This window comes from Arvicanthis niloticus, chromosome 1 (assembly GCF_011762505.2).
Source record: "Arvicanthis niloticus isolate mArvNil1 chromosome 1, mArvNil1.pat.X, whole genome shotgun sequence".
Classification (NCBI taxonomy): domain Eukaryota; kingdom Metazoa; phylum Chordata; class Mammalia; order Rodentia; family Muridae; genus Arvicanthis; species Arvicanthis niloticus.
In genome coordinates, this window is record NC_047658.1 from 87,145,514 (window position 1) to 87,160,202 (window position 14,689).

General features: G+C 41.8%; 1 protein-coding gene across 1 annotated transcript; it reads right to left on the reverse strand.

The window, feature by feature from the left end:
* Positions 1-19: 19 nt before the first annotated feature.
* Thumpd1 (THUMP domain 1 NAT10 acetyltransferase adaptor) lies at positions 20-5,993 on the reverse strand. Its single transcript, XM_034512859.2, has 4 exons — positions 5,720-5,993; positions 4,494-4,677; positions 3,361-3,609; positions 20-2,026 (listed from the first exon to the last, which is right to left on the reverse strand). The coding sequence occupies exons 1-4, from the start codon at positions 5,948-5,950 to the stop codon at positions 1,620-1,622; spliced, it is 1,071 nt and encodes a 356-aa protein (XP_034368750.1). The 5' UTR covers positions 5,951-5,993; the 3' UTR covers positions 20-1,619.
* Positions 5,994-14,689: the final 8,696 nt, after the last annotated feature.

Consider the following 14,689-nt stretch of genomic DNA (forward strand, 5'->3'; position numbering starts at 1 on the left):
AAAAGTAAAAATGCCAAACTTTACAGAACAAATTCAGTTTTATTTTTTAAAATATCAGGAACTTTGAAAACCTGAAAGTTCAGCTGTACCAAGAACAAAATGCAATAAAAATATCTGAAAATTGTATTCAGCTTTGGAGGAACGTGTCCTATAGGACCAGGCTCATCTTCTTTGTCTGCAGAGCAGGACAGGCATGCTGACCCTCAGCACAGGGATTTGGTTTCTGCTTCTTTATTTTCTGTCCTAACTACTATAGTTTTAAACTAACCACTAAGTTCCTACCCTGGGATCACCTGTAAACTAGCACACTGAAAAGTCAGTGAAGACAAGGTCAGCAAATCTGAAAGCAGAGCAAAATTTGTGAATTTAGATCCCAAGAGCACACAGCACTGTATAACTGGCAAACAGCTAGTCACACTAGGGACTCACTGAAAACAAATAAATGAAAAGGCAATTAAAAGCAAAGTATAGATCAATATCTCAAGTACAGGAAGTTGCCAAACTCCAGAACTTGCTGTCTGAGCAAAGAGTAATTTACCCTCAGGCCCTGTGTCCTACACTATTAAAGGAAAAGTCCCTCTATCTTGGAGCAAGCCACAAGAAGGCACCAAGATCCTCTCCTCCCATCCCCCTAAGTGATACTATAGCCTATCCTTTCAAGATGGTTTCAATCTCAGACTCAGTTAACAAGTCAAACACCCAAGGACCATCTAGTCTCATTTGCATTAGCAAGGTACTGCCTATTCTCTTTCTCCCATATCCTCTTGGTCTGGCTTACCAAGCAAGCCTCTCTCGTCACTAGCTCTTTACTTAACCATCTTAGCATTTATACTATTTCCTAACGTGTATTAAGATTTAAGCACACACCCATTTCCCAACCAAATGTTATAGTCCCCACCTGGATAGTTTGTTTTCCAGTACTCACTGGTCCCTTCTACCCTTCTAATCTCTGCCTGTGAGAACACTTGAAAGTACCACGAGCTGACAGTCCAGCTTGGATAGCAGTCCAGTGAAACCCTGGTACAGCAGCTTTCTTTCCTGGCTTTTGTACTAGGATATGGAAGTGACCCGGCAGTGATTCCTCATCCCTAACCTTATGAGAAACACCCCTGGGTCTGCACCTAGAGCAGTCCTCTTTTACTTAATACCTTTTCTAAAACACCTGCAGTGATGAGCCATCAGATTTGCTCTTAACATAAAACAAAAACAAGAAAAACAAAAAGTAGAAAGCATCACAAAGTGATTCCCATATAATCCACAGTGCCACTTTTTTATGTGTACAATGAAATGGCAGGGACAGCTGAGCTGCAGCATACACCCTCCTCAGAATGTCCTGTTCATTTCCCACTCAGATATTGTTCAGTTCCACATCAGTTGGCAGTGCTTAAGAGGAAACCACAGAGAGTAATGAGGAGGCAGAGGCCAACACCATCCTCCTAACACCCTCCCCTAGGAAACAGTACATGGTTCTGCACATACCAATGTACAGGCTTGGAAGGGCTCTAACAAAATTGACAACAGGGACTGTGAGATCAGCATTGAACAGCACACAAAAGTCAAAATATATTATCACAGTTCCACATGGAACCCCAGCTGAGACCGCCTCCCCACAGAATGACCTATGAGAGCTCATTTTCATTTGTCTTGGGTCCTTCTGAGACTTGACTTTCAGGTTCAGGTTTAGCTCCTCCCTCACTCCCTACCTGGGTTTCAGACCCTGGCTCTGTCTGCCCCAGCTCCTCGATATTCTCTGGTGCCTCCTGTTGGTTATTTTTCCCTTCTGGGGGATCACTTTGATTCAACTTGCTATCGGGTTCCAATTTTGCTTCTTTGCCATTTCCCAGCTTTGGGTGAGGCTGTGAGTCCTTTGCACTCTTCACTACTTCTTGGAGGTTGTATTTTCGGAACAGCACATAATCTTTCACAACACTCAGGCAACACACAGCTTTGATGATTTCCACTACCACCGTGAATTCTGGATTAGTGAGATCCACTTTGTTTTCTGAATTGAGGCTGCCCACTACTCCTGAAACAAAAATAGGAAAATGGGCTAAGAAGGAAGGTTATCATTAAGCCTGATGGAGCCAAACAAGGCTTTCATCTCTACCTATAAAAGATTTGTTAATCACGGTTTATAAAAATTCATTGTTCTGCCAGGTGGTGGTGGCGGACGCCTTTAATCCCAGCACTTGGGAAGCAGAGGCAGGCAGATTTCTGAGTTCGAGGCCAGCCTGGTCTACAGAGTGAGTTCCAGGACAGCCAGGGCTACACAGAGAAACCCTGTCTCGAAAAACCAAAAAAATAAAATCATTGTTCTTTGTGACTGTCAATGAAATTCCACTGATACTTTTTTGTTTTGTTTATTTCAAGACAGGGTCTCTATGTAGCCTTGGCTGGCCTGGAACTCACTCTGTAGACCAGGTTGGCCTGGAATTCACAGCAATCAGCCTGCCTCTGCCTCCCAACTGTGAGATCAAGGGCATGCATACACAGCTCTATCGACACTTTTAATAAATAAATATGAATAAAAACTTGAGACATTTATAAGAACAGTTGGCAGAGGAGAGAGATGACTCAGCGGAAATGTGCATACACTCTGCTCTTGCAGAAGACTTATCTATTCCCAGCATTCCTGGTGAAAAGCTAACAATCACCTGTTAGCTCTAGCTCAAAAGGAAACGACAGCATCTTCTGGCCTCTGTGGGCACTGCACTCACGTGTACAAACCCAAGTAAGTGTGAATCAAAATACTTAGGAAAGAAAATGGTATCTCCACTTAACAACAACAGACCGATTTTAACTGTCATTATCTCTAACTAAGACAGTATTTTCACTGAGACTTAGTATTCTAAGTCATCCAAAGATGACATAAACTATACAAAAGAGCATATGCAGGTTATATGCTAATACTATACCAAAACAGCCAATTTTATATAAGACTTACCTGGGCACTCACAGGTTGGGTATCCCTAGAGGAGCTAAAGACCAATCACCCACGGTATGGGCAGACCACTGTATTTTCCCAAGTATTCAATTTTGATTTGCAAAGAATTCTACCAGAGAATCTACCTCATATACCAGTGTTACTTAGATCTGATATATATATGTGCCGAAATAAAAAATGTACTAAACTTAAATGTTTTTGTTTGTTTTTTCAAGACAGGGTTTCTCTGTGTAGTCCTGGCTGTCCTGGAACTCACTCTGTAGACCAGGCTGGCCTCAAACTCAGAAATCCGCCTGCCTCTGCCTCCTAAGTGCTGGGGTTAAAGGCGTGCGCCACCACTGCCCAGCTTAACTTAAAAACTTTTAAGCGTCAGTTTTAACCAGAGCAGGCTATATAAAATTACTAAGAGAACTTACCTGCCAACTCTTTAATAACTTCTTCTCTATTCATGTGGCTATTATTTCGAGATTTATATACAATCTGAAATGTCCCTTTGTTTGGGGCTTTAAACCAGGGTTCCAGAAATGTTTCTGCATATTTTTTCATATCTTCTAAAAAAGCTTTACATGTGCCTGAGATGGGCAACATTCTCAGAATAACCCGTGTCTTCTTTTTCTTGGTTTTGTACATATCCTGAAGAATATGATGCACTAATTTCTCAGGTTCTAAGAGAAAAAGGAAAAAAAAAAAAGAAGAAGAAGAAACACACACACACACAAAAAAAAAAAAAAAAAAAAAAATCAAGATTTTTTTTTTGTTCTTATTTTCCAACTAGTATTTCTCTGGGACCTACCATATATAAATGTTGATAGACTCAGAACCAAACTTAAGCCACACCTTACTGTTTTTCTGTAATACAAATTAGAGTAACAAGCAGTACACAGCATATTTTTACAAAAACAAAATCTGTACATCACTTAAAGACCTAATCCATTAGTTATGGAGTACAGAAGTCCAGCTCTCAGCTGAGAAAGAATCCCAGCACCACATAGCACAGCATGACACAGTGATGCACTGGCTACTTCCCAACTACACACATCTGCCCAAGACAACAGTGCTAACATTTTCAAATTAGTGAACACATGTGAAAGTCAAAGGAATTCTATTTCCAGGTCTTAAGTAGATCTGGCCCTCCATTCCTAAATGGCAACTGTCTGGTACTGAGTAGCAGCTGCTCTTTGGAGGCAAACATACACTTTCATCCTACCTAAGTTCCCAAGGGAAGGATGCAGCACAGCAAGGTAACAACAGTTGGGACTCTGAAGCCAATGCTATGGCCACCACCCTCCACCTCTCATTATTAGGAAACTAAAATGGCACCACTTCCAAAATGTGGAGTAAGACGCAAATTCCCTGAGCATGGTAATCTGAGCATCTGAAAACCTTTGCAGAAACCTGCTGACACTGACACACTGCTGATGGGATGTTGAGGAGTTCCACAGAGTAACTAACAGCCGTATTCATGAAGCCACTGCCTAGGCAGCGTCTGCTAGGACAGAAATGCCCAGGTACTATGGGATTGATGATCTTAGGGCTTAACCAGACATACCTATCCCAAGTGTCCTGATGAAGACTACATTATTTGCTCCGCTCTCCACTGACTGGAATCTTCTCAGCCTCTTCTCTGTAGAAGCCTTAATGTCACCAACTTCTTTTTTCAAGGCAGCCTCCGCATCATCTGCATCATCGTCTTCTCCCTCACTTCCAGAGGGCTGCTGGTCCTTGTCTATAAACTGTTTACATAAAAACCAACAGGCAAAAATTACAGAATAGCTCATGTTCAAACACTATAATTAACTACTTATGTGAAACCCCCAGTAGCAGAGGTCTCAATGTTGACAGTAATTTTTTTTATTTGACTAATAAAATGCTATTTCCGAAATGTACATTAAGAAATAAATTCCCTGTGTGTGGTATGTGTCATCTGCAAATGCTTTCAGACCCATCTGGATAGTGGCTGGCAGGCAATGCAGCTGTGATAGGATTAGAACCAAATGTATGAGAGAACTAAAACCCCTTACTCCTGCTATAAGAAACAGAGCACACAAAACAGTGGCCAGTGCTTGTAATCCCTACTCCTGAGATGCTGAGGCCAACTTGAGGTAGCCAGCAAAGTCTTCTCTTTTTAACAAAAGGGGCTCAACAAAAAGGGAACTTGCACAAGGCACAAGCTTAGACAGGTGCCCGTTGCCCTGTCCTACCAAGGGGATTTTCAACCAGGCAATAAAAATAACTGTGCACACTGAAGGAGCCTTTACAGATTCCTATTCTGCCCCCTCCCCTCAAGTAATGGGGCCTGCTACACTATCTTTCTCCACACTTCAGACTGTGCAAGTGTATTTGGAGTCTAAGCCAATAATATCACGGCGGTCAAACTGGCTGAGATCTGGGCTTCACAAGTTTTCTTTTCTTAAATGTATTTTCAAGTGCACTTGGAAAATAGCATCCCTATCACTATCTTAGAAAGATTTTATTTAGCTCGTAGCAGCGTAGCAGTGACGAAAGAGGTATGCATCTGAATGGTCTTTAGCACACTACCTGGGCCACAGAAGGCAATCAATACGTAGGAGTCACTGTCATTAGTGATGTCAAGAAAGCCTAAAGAGCCAGCCCGTAGGCACGCACACACCCACCAGGCAGGCTGCAACAGCAGTCACAGCAGAGGCGGGAAGGTAAGGGAGGTCCTACAAGCACCGTACAGACGCTTTGAAGCAACTGCCGCCTCCGCTCCTCGGAAGAGGCCCGCAGGAGGCTCACTCTCCCCGAGGCCCGTACCTTTTCGGGCCCGTACAAGTCGTCGCCATACTCGTTGAGCAGGCTGTAGGCCTCCTCCACACATTTGCGCTCGTTCATATTGCAGGTGATGAGGATGCCCTGCAGGCCGGGCTCCAGCTGCCGCGGGCCGCCTGCGTCACCGCGTCGGGCCCGCTTGGCCGGCAGGAACTGGGATTTGCCTTTGCGCTTTCCGCCGACTGGCTGAGGTGACTGCTGGGCGGTGGCCGCCATGCTACCTACGATCCACGTTCCTTGGCGTCTTCGTCTGCGCGGACGCGGGGTGATTGCGTCACACGTACGCGACAGTTTGCCCAACTGGTCCGGCACGCCGCCTTCCGGTGGCTCCGGTCCCGCCCTGTCCTCGCACAGAGTTACAACCCTTTCAAAGTGGACCCAGGATGTAAACGTAGGTTTTGAACTCCAACAGGGTGTAAAACGCGCTCACAAAGAAATGGTTTATTTGCTCATTCATATTTATTGATTTTTTAAAGTTAAGATTTAACGTGCTAGTCGCTAAGTATGGAGGTCAAGCCATCCAGTAGAACATAGCGTTTATTTTCATTATACTAAGGTTTCTCAGGAGTCACTGGAGTCTACCATATCACTATGAGGACCAGAGGGACTCAGTGAAGGCAGACCCTGGCATCATGGGAACATTAAATACCATGCTGTAAAATGTGTCTATATTAATACTAGAGCTACTGTATTAATCACTTTCTCCATGCTTCTGTTAGATACGGATATCCTAACATGTGAGAGTGACATTGTAATAAGATGTTCTGCATGCCCTTGGTTTTGACAGGAAAGTTACATTGCTTGCTTCAGAACAAAATGATTGAGACAAAAACAGTTTTATTCCAAAAAGATTATCTAATCCAGACAAACAGACAGACACACACACACACAATGTGGGATAGATTGTAGAAATAACTCAAGAATTCAAAAACAAAAAACAAACCTCCTTCTGGGTCATCAAGCCAGCTGAGCTGGAAAAAGCATTTGCTCCCAAGTTTGAAGATTCCAGGACGACACATGGTGAAGAAAGGGAAGCAGACTCAGCAACTGCCCTCTGACAGCCATGTGTGCTCAAATACACACATATACATGGGCTTAAAAATTCTGTAACATCCTGGTTCAGGCGTGTGGTTTAGCTCCTGTGTCCCTGATCCATCAGTATCGCCCTAAGTACGATACATTTTGTCATCCGCTTACATCCTTACTGAGGTGAACATTTGAACATGCAATCGGCTCTCGAGTCTGTGCTGTAGTCCCTGACTGGTTGGTTCTTGCTGCCTAATTCAAATAAAGATTCGTGATTTGCTGGACTCTCGTGCCTGTTTGTGTTGTTTTAAATTTTAGAACCCTAACACACAAGACAGAGGGTTAATTGGAAAAGTGATGTTCTTGATTAGAAAAAGGAAGGGTGGTGTCACGTGTCCAGTGGAAAGGTGGCCCAGACAACCCTAGGTTGATGGGAGTACTGGGGACTCATGCTCTCTTTTGGTTTATCTTCAAACCTCATCCAAGTAAAGAGAAGAAGAAAAGAAAAAGGTTTAAGAAAAATAGAGAAAGTGTGACATACCAACCTGTATCTTAGTATAGTTTAGACAGTATAGTATAGCTTTTAGTTATAGTATAGTATAGATCTTAGAGTTTTAGAGTATTTAAGTGGAAAGCCTAACAACCAGGTCCCCACATTTCCCCACAAGGAAAATTAAAGCCTACAACTTGGAATTATAAAAAAAGCTAACAAAAAGATCAGTCTGTCACAGGCAGCCAAGTGGTTGCATTAGAGTTATGTTGAAATGTTCTGTTACTGCCCCCAAGAAACCCCCAGATAACTAGCTTAAAATAAGGCAAGATTTGTGCAGCTCAGAGTTTAGAGATCTTGACCCAAAGCCATTTGATCTCATTGCTTTACACATTATGACAAGAGCCAATGCAAGAAAGATTCTCATCTCCTGGTGACGAGAAGGTAAGACAGTTTAGGGTCGGGCCTGGGTTTCTATTCGTCCCATAAAGTAACATGTCCAGTGGCCTAACTTCATCTCATTAAGCCTTGCCTCTTTAGTTTGTACTAGGGATCTGACCCAGGCATAAGCCAGATAACTAAGGTATATTCCAATCCTTTTGTTAATTTTTATTCCAAAACAGGGTCTAACTTAGTTCCCCAGGCTGCTCTGAACTTGCTCTGCACACCAGATAGGGCTTGAATTTGAAATTTCGAATTACAGGGTTATACCACAAGACTTAATTTCCCTCAGCTCTCAATAGTTCCATACTCTCCCAGTACCATCATGTAATGATAATAGGCCTTTTTTTTTTTTTTTTTTTTTTTTTTTTTTTTTTTTTTTTTTTGGTTTTTCCTTTAACACATGGTGCTTGGAAGGCACTTAAGATCTAAACCAAGTACACTGGTTTGCAAGTACACTGCCTTCAAGAGGGATAGTCCAGATAAAGCAGTGAGTTGAACATCAACCATGAAAATTATCTCTTCGCTTGGTTTCATATTTGACAGATGAAAACCTTCCACTCACATCCCTTGGGGGTATGAAGAGGACTTAACAACTTGTTATGTGAACTGGCCCAATTCAGGAAGTGCTGGTACCTCACATAAACTTTAAAACTGGGGCCAGAGAGATGGCTCAGTGGTTAAGAGCATGCTCAGCACTTGCAGAAGACCTGAGTTCCCAGCACTGGAATCAGATGGCTCACAACCCCTTATAACTCTAGCTCCAGGGATATCCAATTGCCCTCTCCTGCCCCCACTTCTCTCTCTCCCTCTCTCTCTCTCTCTCTCTCTCTCTCTCTCTCTCACACACACACACACACACACACACACACACTTTTTAACATAAAAAAATCTTAACAAAATAAAATAGGTATGTGCTTTAGTTAATCTTTTAACAGGTGTAATCATCAAGTTCAGTACCACCATTAACATCCTGAGAGCATTTCTCCAGAGCCATGTCAAACTTCTTTTGGAGGTGGTGTAATCACAAAAATGGAGGTCACTGGGAGAAAGGAAATCTCTATATGCATGGGTTGTTCCTAGACAGAAACTGTACCAAATATATTGAGAAAGATCAGAGAGTAAAGTAACAAAACATTCTACAGTAATAAAAATGCACACATTGTGTCCAGATATGATACAGAACTAACACCAGCAAAAACTCTCTGGCTGACATGAGGTAATGGCATAAATGAACAAAGAATTACACAACGCTCAGACAGGTGAGTCAGTCATTGGGATGCTGTAATACAACTCAGTTCTTCCACTGTTTATAGATTGCTTTAGACTCCACAGCTTTAAGGCCACATTCCCCAACAAGATTGCAACTCCTTACTGGCTACAAGTTTCCCAGTCCATCCACCCATCTGATCAAGAGTTGGCTGACTCTCAAAAGAACAACTCACAGGACTTCAGAAAGTGCTCTAGATATTACTATAGTTTTGTTACAAAGGTTTGTTTTAAAAAAAAAACAAAAACAAAAAAACAATCAAATAAAAAAACACATAGGGCAAGATCTGTAAGGACCCCAAATGCAGGCCAGCAGTGTCATGTCCTCCTGGAGTCAGCTACTTCACCCTCCAGGGGACATCCTGTGCTCACTCAGCAGAATGTACTCCTGAGTCTTAATAGGATTTTGATTAAATGGGGGCTGATTGGTTGAATAATTGGCCGGTTGGTTACACTTCATCTTCAAAAGTCTTTCCCAGAGGTTGGGCTGGCAAGAGTACCAGGAGAGAATTATACCCTATAATTATACACTATAATGGAGCAGCAGTGCAAGGGGAGAATAACAAACAGAATGCAGAGCCAGGAATGAATTACCCCTTTGGAGTCGTTTGCCAGTGAGGTCCCATAGACCCCAAGCATTGCAGCTATTGTCCTACTGTTGGTTGCTGGCTTAGTTTGCATTCTGGTGCTGTGGAGATGGACATAAAACACTATGGTCAAAAGCAACCTGAGGAGGAAAGAGTGTATTTCAGTTACAGCTTATAGTCCATTAAGAAGGGAATTCAGGGCAGAAACCTGGAAGCAAGAACTGAAGCAAAGGCTATAGAGGAACACTGTTCACTGACTTGCTTTCCATGGCTCAATCAATTTGCTTAAAAAAAAAAAAAAAAAAAAAAAAAAAAAAAAAACAACGCTCTTAATCTCTTGCTCTCTTGCCTCTAGCTTCTCCCCCTTCTCTTCCTCTCCTCACATGGTCATGGCCGGCCTCTACTTCTCTTCTTCCTCTCTCTTCTTCTGTCTTCTTCCATCTTCTTCCCCCCACCTTTGCCCTATCTCCTGAATAACCCCCCTCCACCTGAAAAAAAATACAACCCAGGACTGTTGTGGATAGCCCCAGCCTTGTATTGTGATGCTAGTTTCACTTTCCTGGGAGATGCTGCAGAGGAGGAGTGAGTCAGTACACAGGTGACTTCTTGTGAACCTCTGTCCACCTTAATTTGTAAAATAAAGGCTAGAGCCAGTGATTAGGCAGTAGAAGGGGAGATGAAGAAAATGGTTGGGGAGGAGAGAAAGAGAGAGAGAGAGAGAGAGAGAGAGAGAGAGAGAGAGAGAGAGAGAGAGAGGAGAGGAAGTCAACGGAGGAGCAGAAGGTCGAAGGACAAGGACAATGGAGGAGAAGTGTGTGGCCTGAAAAAACTTCAAATTATAAGGGATCTCATAGCTGAGGAATAGAGTAGTGTAATGGTAAATCTTCCCAATCTAGGCATGCAGTTTATATCCATAAATATTGAGTTGTGTTTTCCTTGACCGGTCTTATTTGGGTCAGAGATTTACCACAACACAGTACCACCTCCTCAAGGGCACCACCACCCACAAGATGGACCCTCTCAAATCAATCATGGAAATGTGTCTGGGTTTTGGATAATTTTTGTGTATGCTGGTTTTACATTTGCAATGAGTTTTAATGATAAGTTTAAAATTAAAAAAGACAAAAAGAAAATGCCTCCATAGACTTCCTTATAGGCTAATTTGATAGAGGCATTTCCTGAATTGAGCTTCCCCTTTCCAAATAACTCTGGCCTTTGTAAAGTTGACAAAATTAATAAGTTACTCTCTAGAACTTGACAGTAAGACCCTATTGCATAAGATATCACATACTTGAGTCATAGAACAAGGAGAAATCTAACTGGTATTGACATGGAAATGTCATCACTACTAGATAGTTGTCATGTGCTGTGCACACTAATGAAGAAGACTGATCACCAGGCTTATCCAAGTGTGAACCCTGCAAGCTGCAATAACAACTTGTCAGGGTCCAGCTTCAACACAGGATCAGAGTTCTCAACTGGAAGCAGGGATATCTGGAAGGCGCATAATAAATATACACAGACTACTTTTGGGGTTCAATCTGACAGGCAATTTTTCAAGGCTTAAAGCTTCTCTCTCTCCTCTCTCACTCTCTGCTTTTCCCTTGCCCATTCGCTCACAGCTTGAGGCTACACACACTCTGCATTCTCCTGCACACTCTGCTTTTCTCCTGTGCACTTTTCTTGATCTCCCACATTCCTACACACCTCTGTGTGTTCCCCTCTCACTCTCACACAAACTCTTCACACACATCTCACATATACCTCACACACCACATGCACTCTCCTTTCACTCACACTCACACACACACACTTTCCATACACACCTCACATTCTCTCTTCACTCACTCTTCACATTCTCTCTTCACTCACTCTTCACATGCTCTTCCCATGCTCTCTCACTCTCTGCATGCTCTTCATTCGCCCTCTCACTCACTCTTTTACTCATTCTCTCTCTCACACCACATTCACCTCACATGCTTCTTCACCTTTCTCTTGCCCTAGTCTTTTATTGATACTCTAAAAGCATATAGAAAAAAAGACATTGTATAATCATTGCCAAATCAAATTCAAAAGAATAATCACATCCCACAAAGAATTAAGAATTACAATTGTTCCCCAAAGTTTCAAGCTCCCCTATTCCAAGATCTGGAGCCAAAATAATAATAATTGCAAACTTATCATTATTTAAACTTTAACTTTTAACTTATTATACTTCAGAGCTCCAAGGTCAGCTACTTGCATTTTCCTGTGAAGCTCTAATGATAAATGACATGGGCAAAGCTGCCAGGCAGTGGCCAGAAAGAATCAAGTTAACCCTTAACTCAGTAGTTCCACTAGCTTCCTACCTCTATGCATTGCACACAATGACTCTCTTAAGAGTCCCAGTGTTTTGACTTAGTTTTACTAAAAGATTTTAGTATAAGATTTTATATATTCTCTACTTCCTTATCTAGAAACCACTCTTAAATGTTGTGCAAAACTTATTTCATAACTTCAATAGATTTTTCCTTTCTTGGGGTCCCAGTGTTGGCTCTATTTCATTCTCTAATAATTTCTTCAGACTTTCTTTGCAAGTCAAGCATTAATCTGGAACTGCCATTGTGCAGTTATTGCATTGTTTCTAAGATGAGAACACACAGCATGCACCTGGGCCATTAGGACTGTGCTGGCCTGTGCCCTGTGCCTCAGTTTTTAATTGTTTAAGAATCATTACATCAAGGAACATCTAGTTTCACAGAAGTCACCAGAGCAGAAGGAGAAAGAAGTAAGAAAGTCAGATACGATAGAATAATTATGTACACCGAGGCCAAGGGAAAAACAGGCACACACAACAGTTGTTCCCATTTCTCCTAACCTTAGCCCTGGACTGTGTTTTACAAAGAGCTGCCTTGGGCTACTGAGATGTCTGCATCCAGGCCTACTGTAGGAAGTCCCTTATTTCAGATGGTGGGTGCCCTGGAGGGATGTGTCTCCTGCTTCTCAAGTTCCCAGGAACCATCCTCTTTATAAGGAGCTGCTGCCGTGAGCTTCTGAGATGTCTCCCTCCTGGCCTACTGCAGACAGTCCTTGTCATTGTATGCTGTCCCCAGCAACAACTGACCTGGAAAAACATACAATAGTGGCATAGATATCATGGAAACAAACAAGCTCTTCCTGATTGGATGTAAATCCACTCCACACGATGAAATCCATGCCTGCCACCACTATTAGGCCAAGAACCCATAGCTAGAAAGTTTATGGTCCCTATGTGAGAACCTGCTACTATTAGTTTGCTAAATGTACATATCATCAAATTGACTCCTTGTGACTTATTGCTATATCCATAGATTAATGAGGAAGCAGCTAATAAGCAGGTCACATGACAACATCCATCTCTCTTTGCTCTTGACTGTGTAGGCAGTATGACAAGCTGTCTCAAGTTCTTGCCTCTGTGTCTTCCATGAAATGATGGACTTTAATTTGGATTTATGAGCCAAATAAGCCGTTTACTATAATTTTTAATTATAACTTTTAATAAAATGAAAATAAATGTGCATAAACATCATAAACATTTTTTATCAGTTACGATTGTTATATGAAAAGCTGCAATGTCCTTTTTAGAGCATTAGAAAGAATTCTGTGGTTTCTTTTGGAAAATATTGTAAAATATTGTAAACTTATCCCTGTCTAGCTTCAAATGAATGAGATTCAAAGGATGATATTTATTTGTTAGGCTCTGCGCAATTACTGGGGGCTAACCACTAATCTAAATCTTTAATGCTAGTCTGGTTACTACCTCAACTCTGCTCCCCCAAATACTTGCTGTTTGAAATTCTCTGGTTATTTCTGCTCCAGCTGTCTGGTGAGGCATTACTCTGGCACATGCTGCTGGTTCATCATGAGTAACGAAGACCTCCCGTTCTCTCTGTCTTCTTCTTCTCTGCGCTCCCAGCATATTATAGCTGGGGCAGGTCTGTAGAGTTCTTTAGTCTAGATAGGGGAAAAAAAGGAAGTCTCAGAGAAATTGTTTTTATAATGATTTCTGTGACTCATTAAAGCCATGTGGCTCATGTCTATGGCCTTGATGTTTGGGAGCCTTAAACAGAAGTACAGGCCTGCCAGCACTACAGAACAAGATCCCATCTCAAAGCAACAACAGAAGCAACAACAACAAAAAAAAAACAACAAAACCTAAACCACATAAAAATCAGTAGAGCTTTCAACTCAGGTATGACTGAAAGTTGTCAGAGTAGAGCTGAGAAGAGGGGACTCGGGTAATGCTACATCCTGGGAGAATAATTCTATGCAGTTGCTAGTGCTTGTCCTCTCACCTAAAAAAAAAAAAAAAAAAAAAAAAAAAAAAAAAAAAAAAAAAAAAAAAAAAAAAAAAAAAACAGTTCATCTATACCAAGGGTCAATTTCAATTGATATGGGTCTCTACACCAAATAGTTTATATACATTTATATACAGCCTAGTTAAAACTCATAAAATTACTTGCATTAAGGCTTGTATCCTATCCCTTTCATATATATATGGAATGCATGGCTCAAAGAAAGTATGGTGGTCTGAATGAAAATGGCCCCCATAGATTCATAAAGAGTAGTAGCACTATTGGAGGTGTGGCCTTTTGGAGGAAGTGTGTCATTGGACTGTGAGCTTTGAGAAGCGAAGCCTAGTAGTTCATTCTGTCTTCCTGCTGCCTGTGGATCAAGAATATAGAACATCTCCAGCCCCGTGTGTGCCTGCATGCTTCCATGTTTCCCACCAGATGATAATGGATTAAACCTCTGAACTATAAGCCAGCCCCAATGAAATGTTTTCCTTTACAAAAAAGGAAGTCTCAGATCTCTCAAAGGGTTCACAGAGTCTCTGCACTCAGTGTCACATTGTACAGTTAATAATTTTTAAAGTCTTGATAAACAGGCTGGCACAGAGCTGAGTAATCCTAAGCCTCAGCTCTGGCCTTGGCTGTTTGTTGAAATCATCCATCTCATTCACCCGTTTAACTTTGGACAGCAGCCCACTAGCTCTACTTCCATTCATTAGGATAAAAATGCTGGAAAGGCTCAGGAAGGTGTGGAGCATGGGTTTAAGATACTAAATTCAAATCATTTTATTAAGATTTATTTTTTGAGGTTGGAGAGATGGCTCTGCAGTTA